The sequence below is a fragment of the Coregonus lavaretus genome (assembly GCF_964263955.1).
Source record: "Coregonus lavaretus genome assembly, chromosome: 18".
Classification (NCBI taxonomy): domain Eukaryota; kingdom Metazoa; phylum Chordata; class Actinopteri; order Salmoniformes; family Salmonidae; genus Coregonus; species Coregonus lavaretus.
The window spans coordinates 21,441,122-21,452,312 of NC_140005.1; the positions used below are offsets into that span (position 1 = coordinate 21,441,122).

General features: G+C 47.0%; 1 protein-coding gene across 1 annotated transcript in view; it reads right to left on the reverse strand.

Annotated features, from left to right (window-relative positions):
* Positions 1 to 10,569, reverse strand: part of LOC311146062 (formin-like) — an 81,695-nt gene extending 71,126 nt beyond the window's left edge. The window contains exons 1-4 of the mRNA XM_084182525.1: positions 8,158 to 10,569; positions 7,704 to 7,818; positions 2,494 to 2,555; positions 338 to 1,029 (exon numbers count right to left, since the gene is read on the reverse strand). Coding sequence (XP_084038651.1) covers positions 338 to 1,029; positions 2,494 to 2,555; positions 7,704 to 7,818; positions 8,158 to 10,014 — 2,726 coding nt within the window. The 5' untranslated portion in view covers positions 10,015 to 10,569. The remainder of the gene's footprint in view (positions 1 to 337; positions 1,030 to 2,493; positions 2,556 to 7,703; positions 7,819 to 8,157) is intronic.
* Between the last annotated feature and the right edge of the window lie 622 nt (positions 10,570 to 11,191).

Sequence of the window (11,191 nt, forward strand, 5' to 3'; positions counted from 1 at the left end):
AAACCGCTGTGGCCCACTCGACCCTCCACCATTGGCCAGGACCAGAGAGTGTGAACCACAAGTCAACTTCCTCTACTAATCCAGCCTTAGAAATACAAGGCCATAAAGCTGGGAGCCTGGTATCCAGCAGTACAAACCACAGCCACTGGAAATGAGCTGAATAATCTACTGCATCTCACTGGGGCACCTGTCCTCATCCAGAGTACTGGTGCAGGGGAGGTCAACCCAGCCTGATGCTTTACTGAATGAGAGTGTCTCTGTACCTGATGGAAGTGACACACTGGGGAGACAGGGATAATGATAAAGCTTGTGAATGGGCTATAGAAGGAGTACATACTTATTGTCCTGGATCTGTATCCTGGTCCAGTATAGAGGCTTCATGGGAGTAGCAGGTTCCAACGCAGGTTTCCTTGGGGCCTTCTCCGCTGCCTGGCCGAACCCAAACCCAAATCCACCCCCAGGAGGAGGGGGTGGGCCGCACCCAGGTGGAGGGGGAGGAAGGGGAGGGCCAGCTCCAGGTAACCCCGGAGGGGGGGGAGGGGGACTAAAACCTGGGAGGGGGGGTGGAGGCGGTGGCCCCATGTTGCCAGGTAACGGGGGAGGGGGAGGCGGAGGAGGAGGTGGAGGCGGTCCTGATTGGCCAGGGAGGGGAGGAAGGGGAGGAGGGGGAGGGGGTGGGGGAGGTTGGCCGGGGAGTCCTGAGGCTCCTCCATGCAGACTCAGGTTGATGGAGTCCAGATTGAGTTTCTTAGGCATGTTCTGACTGGGGCCGAGACCGGGCCGGCTGGCCTCACCCTCGGGCGTCCTGAGGAAGGTCTCCCTGTCTGTCTGGATGCAGACATTACGAAATGTTTTGGGAGGCAGGTCGTCCTCGGTGGACACGCAGGCCTCACGGAGCTCGCCCCTCTCGTGTCCCAGGCTGAAGGCCTGGTGACAGTCTGTCTGCATCTTGCCGATGACTCCCTCCAGATGGGACATGGAGACAGCATGCTCCATACGCACCTGGAAGATCTGGAGCTCAAACTCTGCCTGTGTTGAGCAGGAGCACATAGATCAGTCAGAAACATCCCACTCAGCCATATGAAACAGAATCACATACTGTGGGGCTCCAAAAAGACCACTGGGTGACTCAATGAGAGCATGTGAGGAAAATGTTCATCATGACCTTCATGAGATGAAATGTAGTAATTTCTAACATCATGCCCACTCATTTTCATTCCAATCTTTCATCCCCAACAGAAAAGTACAATAACTGACAACATAATGAAGAGCAGATAATAATGAAGAAAATGTATTAGGCACGTTTCTATCGTCTCTCATGGTTTAACTACATGTTTATGAGTGTCAATATCATGGCCTAATGCAAGGGATCAGGGACAAATGACAGGGTAACACACAGAGGAAGACAGAGTAACCTATATGTGCTGAATCAGCACTGCTGTAATAATAGTAATTTTCAGACACACTTTCCAGAGACACTTTGCTCCAATAAGCTTGTTCTTCAAAGAAATCGTTCCATAAATAAGGTTAACAGTCTGCTCTATTATCTGGCATGTTTTGACTTGTACTCTTATTAATCTCAGGCTGTTCATGGAAGACAGAGAAATCATAACCAATACATTTGACTACTCCTCTGAGATCTGTGAGAAACTATTTGAAATACTGCTTTCAATTGCACCACCTTGGCACTGGTGGCTCAGTTGAACAAACAATGCATTATAGTGCTTCAGCAACAAAGTGGAACTCAGAACTAGATCTTACAAGAAATAATGGAGACATTTCCAGTTGGAGAGAGACAGTTCAGTAAATTAGATCTCTGGGTGCATCCAGCATCCAGGTTGTAAATGGTGATCTTCTTTCATATGAGGAACTAGCAGGACATCACCGCTTCCCCAATCAATGCTGACCTCACATCAAATGTGAATGTGGTCTGTCCTACTGGAGGTGAGCACTATCATTCAAACAGAGTCAAACACATTTGATCATTTCTGTGCTGACAAAACCTTGGGACTGACAACAGTGCTATGCCATAGAGGTGTGTCAATTACTGAGATGCTTTGGTTGAAATTACCATTTGAAGGAGTCAAAAGACGACACCAGACCCCCTTTGACATAAAGTTTTAACTAAGCCCAACAGATGAGGCCAATAACATTTAGATAGAAACTAAAGGCTGTTCTATGGTGATGAAGAGATGTGTCTAACTACACTATGGGACATCGAGACAAGCTCAGACATCAAGCGTGGAAAGTCCAGTTACTAAAGACACAGGTTGGCTTTGCTTCTGTGGTTGATTGGTGACATCTAGTGCCTCTGAAGAAAACTGCAGTTCCCTGGGTTCACTAACTATCAGTTACTTTGTTATTACATTCCAGGAGGACATGGTGAGGTGACTGCATTTGCGGACCTCTCTCTCTTGATTGAAACAAACCCCAGCGCTGAAACCAGTAGGAATGATATGTAGTGAACTGTTTCAAACAAGGAGGTTAACTTACATGTACTTTCTCCACCTCCTCTTTGCATTCTCTCTTCAGCTGTAAGAGGGCAGCCTGGTGCTCTGGAAGGGAAAAGAGACAGACACTTACTGTAGGACATCATCATGTCATTCATATTTCTACATACAATTACACAGCATAAGACCATCTCAAATGTCACATTAGTTTGAAGGATTGTTTCAATGTCCACTAGAGATGATACTTTCAATAGCAACCAACTTTACTGGCCATTCATGAGATACTTTACTCTGTGATCATACATTAACTAGTACAATAGTGAAATGCTCACAAGATTAACCTGTGATTGCAGGGATAAATAATATGGCAGTGAAACATGATCCTCTCCGCTTCCATATTTTATTAGGCTGATGTGGAGGAACAAAAGAGACATCTGACAACAGTTACTGTAGGGTTGATCAGTTACAGCTATGCCAGTAAAAGAGCCTATTTAGGAAACTAAACCAACATGTTTTTAATGTCCTTGCTCGTACTGTGAAATAATTTGAATACGTTGCCTCATCATCCCACAGTAAACTATAGTATTATATATTCTATAAGGCCAACATACACTGAGTGTACAAAACATTAAGAACATCTTCCTAATATTGAGTTGCACCCCCCTTTTTGCCCTGAGAACAGACTCAATTCATCGGGGCATGGACTTTACAAGATGTCGAAACTGTTACACAGGGATGCTGGCCCATGTTGACCCCTGTGCTTCCCACAGTTGTGTCAAGTTGGCTGGATGTCTTTTGGGTGATGGACCATTCTTGATACACATGGGAAACTGTTGAGCGTGAAAACCCAGCAGCATTGCAGTTCTTGACACAAACCGGTGCACCTGGCACCTACTACCATCCCCCGTTCAAAGGCACTTGAATGTATTCTCTCTTAATGTTTTGTACACTCACGTGTATGTGAGAATAAGAATGTCTTCGATAACCACATCACTTTCTTTTCTTTTTTTTTCAGGTAATTGTGCAATGAACTATATAAAGAGCTTCTGGCAGTATGAACAAGTTAGCAAACTCAGCAGTAAAGCTATTTGAGCTAAGCAATCTGTTTTAGAGGGGATATCACAGTATGCTTGTCTGGTGGTTTAAAGTATGCAAGTGCAGCCATGGCTTTGGAATAAGAAATATATATTTGATACTAAAAAAAAACTTAAATGCAACATGTAAAGTGTTGGTCCCATGTTTCATGAAATTAAATAAAAGATCCCAGAAACTTTCCACATGCACAAAAATATTATTTATTTCACATTTCTTACACAAATCTGTTTAGATCCATGTTAGTGAGCATTTCTCCTTTGCCAAGATAATACATTGACCTGACAGGTGTGGCATATCAAGATGCTGATTACACAGCATGATCATTACACAGGTGCACCTTCTGCTGGGGACAATAAAGGGCCACTCTAAAATGTGCAGTTTTGTCACACAACACAATGCCACAGATGTCTGAAGTTTTGAGGGAGCGTGCAAAATTGGAATGCTGACTGCAGGAATGTCCACCAGAGCTGTTGCCAGAGAATGTAATGTTTATTTCTCTACCAACGTCGTTTTAGAGAATTTGGCAGTACGTCCAACCGGCCTCACAAGCGCAGACCACGTGTAACAACACCAGCCCAGGACCTCCACATCCGGCTTCTTCGCCTGCGGGATCGTCTGAGACCAGCCACCCGGACAGCTGATGAAACTGTGGGTTTGCACAACCGAAGAATTTCTGCACAAACTGTCAGCCACCGTCTCAGGGCAGCTCATCTGAGAGCTCGTCGTTCTCACCAGGGCTTCGTAACTGACTTCAGTGGGCAAATGCTCACCTTCGATGGCCACTGGCACGCTGGAGAAGTGTGCTCTTCATGGATGAATCCCGGTTTCAACTATATCGGGCAGATGGCGTCGTGTGGGCGAGTGGTTTGCTGATGTCAACATTGTGAACAGAGTGCCCCATGGTGGCTGTGGGGCTATGGTACGGACTGGCATAAGCTACGGACAACGAACACAATTGCATTTTATCGATAGCAATTTAAATGCACAGAGATACTGTGATGAGATCCTGAGGCCCATTGTCATGCCATTCATCCGCTGCCATCACCTCATGTTTCAGCATGATAATGCACGGCCCCATGTTGCAAGGATCTGTACACAATTCCTGGAAGCTGAAATGTCCCAGTTCTTCCATGGCCTGCATATTCACCAGACATGTCATCCATTGTGCATGTTAGGGATGCTTTGGGTCGACGTGTACGACAGCGTGTTCCAGTTCCCGTGAACATTCAGCAACTTCGCACAGCCATTGAAGAGGAGTGGAACAACATTCCACAGGCCACAATCAACAGCCTGATGAACTCTATGAGAAGGAGATGTGTCGCGCTGCATGAGGCAAATGGTGGTCACACTAGATACTGAACGGTTTTCTGATCCAAGCCCCTACTTAAAAATATATACAGTGGGAAGAACATGTATTTGATACACTGCCGATTTTGCAGGTTTTCCTACTTACAAAGCATGTAGAGGTCTGTAATTTTTATCATAGGTACACTTCAACTGTGAGAGACGGAATCTAAAACAGAAATCCAGAAAATCACATTGTATGATTTTTAAGTAATTAATTTGCATTCTATTGCATGACATAAGTATTTGATACATCAGAAAAGCAGAACTTAATATTTGGTACAGAAACCTTTGTTTGCATTTACAGAGATCATACGTTTCCTGTAGGTCTTGACCAGGTTTGCACACACTGCAGCAGGGATTTTGGCCCACTCCTCCATACAGACCTTCTCCAGATCCTTCAGGTTTCGGGGCTGTCGCTGGGCAATATGGACTTTCAGCTCCCTCCAAAGATTTTCTATTGGGTTCAGGTCTGGAGACTGGCTAGGCCACTCCAGGACCTTGAGATGCTTCTTACGGAGCCACTCCTTCGTTGCCCTAGCTGTGTGTTTCGGGTCATTGTCATGCTGGAAGACCCAGCCACGACCCATCTTCAATGCTCTTACTGAGGGAAGGAGGTTGTTGGCCAAGATCTCGCGATACATGGCCCCATCCATCCTCCCCTCAATACGGAGCAGTCGTCTTGTCCCCTTTGCAGAAAAGCATCCCCAAAGAATGATGTTTCCATCTCCATGCTTCACGGTTGGGATGGTGTTCTTGGGGTTGTACTCATCCTTCTTCTTCTTCCAAACACGGCGAGTGGAGTTTAGACCAAAAAGCTCTATTTTTGTCTCATCAGACCACATGACCTTCTCCCATTCCTCCTCTGGATCATCCAGATGGTCATTGGCAAACTTCAGATGGGCCTGGACATGCGCTGGCTTGAGCAGGGGGACCTTGCGTGCGCTGCAGGATTTTAATCCATGACGGCGTAGTGTGTTACTAATGGTTTTCTTTGAGACTGTGGTCCCAGCTCTCTTCAGGTCATTGACCAGGTCCTGCCGTGTAGTTCTGGGCTGATCCCTCACCTTCCTCATGAACATTGATGCCCCACGAGGTGAGAACTTGCATGGAGCCCCAGACCGAGGGTGATTGACCGTCATCTTGAACTTCTTCCATTTTCTAATAATTGCGCCAACAGTTGTTGCCTTCTCACCAGGCTGCTTGCCTATTGTCCTGTAGCCCATCCCAGCCTTGTGCAGGTCTACAATTTTATCCCTGATGTCCTTACACAGCTCTCTGGTCTTGGCCATTGTGGAGAGGTTGGAGTCTGTTTGATTGAGTGTGTGGACAGGTGTCTTTTATACAGGTAACGAGTTCAAACAGGTGCAGTTAATACAGGTAATGAGTGGAGAACAGGAGGGCTTCTTAATGAAAAACTAACAGGTCTGTGAGAGCCGGAATTCTTACTGGTTGGTAGGTGATCAAATACTTATGTCATGCAATAAAATGCAAATTAATTACTTAAAAATCATACAATGTGATTTTCTGGATTTCTGTTTTAGATTCCGTCTCTCACAGTTGAAGTGTACCTATGATCAAAATTACAGACCTCTACATGCTTTGTAAGTAGGAAAACCTGCAAAATCGGCAGTGTATCAAATACTTGTTCTCCCCACTGTATATGTCTGTACTCCCAGTCATGTGAAATCCATAAATTAGGGCTTAATGAATTTATTTCAATTGACAGATGTCCTTATATGAACTGTAACTCAGTAAAATCTTTGAAATTGTTGCATGTTGCATTTATATTTTTGTTCAGTATATAATCAGAAATATGTAATGTGTATCTGAGACTTTTATTATGGCATTGCCATACATTTTTATGTTGGGACTCTTATTCTGAAAATATTCTTCCCAGACTCACCTGCATGTGAGGAGGAATTCCCATGAGAGATGTTGTGTGACAGATAAGTGAAGATGTAACCTGTTGTGCCACGAAAGTTTGTGTTGCTGCTACTTGGAAGGATTAAACTATAGAAAATAACTTGATTGTAACCAGACTCTTTATCATCGAGCACTTCGGGGTAAACGATAAATAAATAAGTTAAATAATTAGGGTTACACAAGCAATTTGAACAAACCACCAATGCTGTTCCAAGGCTAATATTCTGAGAGAGTGAAAGCATGAGAGCTAATGGTTAATGGTAATGGTGTGTGTGTTGTTGTGTGTGTGTGTGCTGTGTGAAACAGCATGGGTGTGTTTCACACATAAATGAACTTCGCCCTGTAATGTAATTAGATCAGCCTATTTAGAGTCCTGTGTGCCTTTACCCTATTTGTGTTAGTATTCTTCTTCAAAGGGAGACAGAGAAAGGACAGCCAGGCTGAGAGAATGGCAGGCTGCCCAGCTACAGCCTATCCCCAAACTACCTCCCAAAGCTCCACTATACTGTGTGATTCTACCAGACATCTCAACAGACAGCAGCATTACTGTGGGGGGAAGGTTTCAGTGCATTCCTGCTTTAAATGGATTTAAGAGACATGTTACACCCTGTCTCTGGGATTAGCTGGCTCTGTAGATACCAGCAGGGCTGCACTACATGTTTGTGTCACCTCTCAATTAGACTAACTAGACCGATTAAGTAAGGAGAGCGCCTGCCCTGGATAAAACAGGGTGGAGGTACTCAGTTTCTTTTTGTTAAGCCTATCTTGTCTTGTGAGAATTAGTATAGGCATACAACAGCATACAGGCATTTATTAACAGGACATTGTATGATACTGTAGATGTGGTGTAGAGTAAGTGGAGAGCTCCAGGATGGTGCCAGCCCTTACCTGCCTCGGTGTATCTGAGCCCCACCTTCTCCTCCTCATCCTTGAGCTTGGGCGGGGGCCAGATGGCCTGGAGCCGCCTGGGGGTCCGGTCTTCACTGTCTGTAGGGGAGGTGACCTCAGACTGGGAGGAAAGACAGCAGATCATACCTCAATTAACACAGAACATACAGACTTACAACACAGTTGGTGCCCAAGATAATAGTATCTGCAATCTAACTGAAAAGTCAACAGGTGATAAGACATAAGACCATCTCAAATCAAGATCATGACCAAATCTAATACCCTACTGTCCTGTCTGCCTTGCAGGTGCACAACAAAATACAGCATATACTTAAAATGGCTCTACATTCATACATTTGAAAACCTTGATGATCTGAGAAAAAACGAACAATAAATAGGGTTCTATAAAATACAGAAGGAATAAACCTTTGCGTTAGACACACACAGTACATACTTTAGACTCCGCTGGACCTTTTTGCTCACTGCTGGGAGACTTGGAGGTTCTCTCAAAGATGGATTTCAGCAGGTCCTTCTCACTTTTGTTTTTTTTCTTGACAGCCTCTAAATCCACAGGATCCGCTGTATCCCTTTTAGCAGGTTTGGAGCTGAAGAGACTCTTAAAGGTGTCGAATGTTGTGTCTGAGGCATTCCTGCTGTCTGCTGGTGGGTTGGTGGGGATGGGCTCTGGAACCTTATCTGTCGCCCCCTCCTCCCCCCTCTCAGGCTCCCTGTCTCTGAGCTCTAGCAGTGGGTCCGGCTTGTCCTCTGCCTTGGTCCCGTCTAGGTTGAGCAGCTGGCTGAGCTGCCCCAGGAGATTACTCTTGGTCTCAGACACAGGTTTGGGCTCGGGCCATTTCTTGGGGGTGCTGCTACTGGAGGTGATCTGCTCAGGGAAGTTATTGGCTTTGTTGACGGTCTTCTTCAGTCTCAGTAGGGCCAGATCAGCGTCTCTCTGTTTGATCTCAGACACTGTCTCCCTCTCCTCCCCCACAGCCCCTTTCTTCAGAACCCGCAGTCCACTGAACAGGGCAGGCAGCTGGAAGGAGGGGGCCTGGGAGGAGGCTGTGCCCCTGGAGGGTGAGGAGGAGGGCAAGTCTGTGTCGGGCCTCCTTGTGGCAGGCATGTCACCTTGGCCCCTGGGCGAGACAGAGACAGGAGTGGCACTTGGCTGGCTGTCAGTTGGGGACTCTCCAGGAACACGCGACACGGCCAGACCAGTCCCTAAAATACCTTTTGTCACTTCAGTGTCAGGCTGCTTCTCCAGGCTAGGGGAAGATGTTTCTACTGCTTCAGGTGGCCTTGACTCAGAGAGGGCGGAGGGGGATTCCTGGCAGGGGACATGCTCTGTATGCTCCTCAGTTCCAGTGTTTTCCCCCAACATCTCCTTCCTCTGTCCAGAATCTTGGTCCTCTGGCTGTCCTGACTGCAAGGCAGTGTCATCTGCTGCTGCCTCTGATGTCTGGGGTTCAGAGGTGAGAGACAAGTTAAGAGGTGAAGCCACTGCAGCGTTGTCTCCAGCACACATGTCAGTAAGGCCCAATACCTCCTGGCTGATGCTGACGCCTTTGGCTACTTTGTGGTGATGATGGCTGAACCCCTTGGCACCCATGGCTGCTGCATCCACACCCACCTCCACAGGCCTGGGATCAGTGTCTGTGCCATCTCTAGGCACTTCTGGTTTGGAGACAGAGGAGAGCGGTCCAAGATCCGTCCCACTGTTAGATCTGCCCATAAACCTCGCAGAGTATAGAACAGAGGTGTCTTTGAGGGATCTTTCCACAAGACTGTGTGGCTTAAACACAGGCAGCTTTATGTCTGTCTCAATGGCACCTCTCACTGGGCCAGCGGGTGGCAGCTGACCCTTGTTATCATCGCCCACTGCCACTGTCCACTGGTCATCGTCAGGTGGGAAGGACATTACAGGGGCGGCATGCTTGTCCGATTGGCTGAGGCTGCTGATCCCCTCCTCATCTTCCATCTCTGTGTCGCTACAGATCTCCACCATAGTGACCTGGACCAGACCTGGGTCGGCCGTGGACACAGACACCTGGCCTGGGTTAGGAGGAGAGGTCACAACGCTACTGGACTCATTCTCCCATGATTCAATCCTGTCCTCAGTATAAAGTAAGGTGGCCTCTGAAAGTAAGGTGGCCACACTCATACCCCTCACATCATTGATAACATCCAGGGCATTTTGATCACTGACCCCTGTGAGATAGTGCTCTTCATCAGACAGGGTCCTGAAAGCCGTCAGCACCGCAGTCTCTCCCGCCAGCCTCTGAGGCTCAGTCTTGTCTCCACGAGTAAACATAGTGGAGATCTTATTGCGGAACAAATTGGATTGCTACTTCCCCTCACCCTCAGAGCTATTACTTACACATCTCTCTGGATAAGAGTGTCTGCTAAATGACTAAAATGTAACTACTAGCCAGCCAGGTAGAGAGGCTACCCCAGCACAGTGTGTCCATTCAGAGTGTCACAAAAGGCTCATCTCTACACCTCCAGCACTCCAACCTACCCAGCTGTGTTCCACTTCTACTGGTTCCAGTGAACAAAAGGCCTTTGTGAGGACAAATCCCCTAGCTCTTATTACCCTCTCCAGGAGGGCTCCAGCTATAGCCCCTGCTATCCTGTAATCCTGTTTGGCAACACAAAGCCCTGCTGTGAATAGAAAACTTTCTTAAATCCCAAACAGCCTCTACTGTACGTTAAATGTCACAGACACATTTTCCAGTGTTCCAGAACTTCCAGTGTTGTAGAGCAGAATTCCAATGACGTGCCCGGTCAAGTCAAACTGTTCAGAGGCAGGAAGCATGTCCCGGAATAATCTCCCTGGGAATCCAGGAGGAACAAATGCTCAGTTTCTCAGGAAAACAACGGAACAAAGTTTTAAAATTCAAAGTTATTTGAATTTGGTCCGGAATGTTCCACTTCTCCTCTCCTACCGTATGTGTAGGTACAGAGACCTGAATCAGAGCTACAGTCTGAGTTGCCCTCCTGGCATGGTTATTTCCCCTCTCTCCCTGTGTGTGTATGTGTACAGAATATCTCAGTGTTCCTGAGAAAAGCCTCCAGGTTGGAAAAGAATGCGGCACACTGGTCTATCCGGTCTGGCCCCGCCTCCCCCCGCCTTCCCCTGTGCTGCCTGGGAGGGAACTGTGGCGGAAGGCAGCACAGGTGTCCGGTTACTCCTTCTTACTTCCTCAAAATGGCAGCCATGGGTAGTTGGAGCTCTCTGTGGCTTAGCACTGTGCTCTCTGAGTGCAGTGTAAGAGTAGGGCTGCTAGCTCCTGATGGTCAGGTGGACCGCTGTGGAGATCCAGCCCAGTGTTACTCTGCTTTTTGCTCTCTGTACTATTACAGCATAGGGCTTAAGCTGTAGTGATTAGTCAGTCTGCTGCTGCCCAGCCCTGACCAGAACACCAACACTGCAATATTGTGTCGTAAGTAGCTCCGCTAACGTCAAGGGGCTAACACTGTTACAGTTT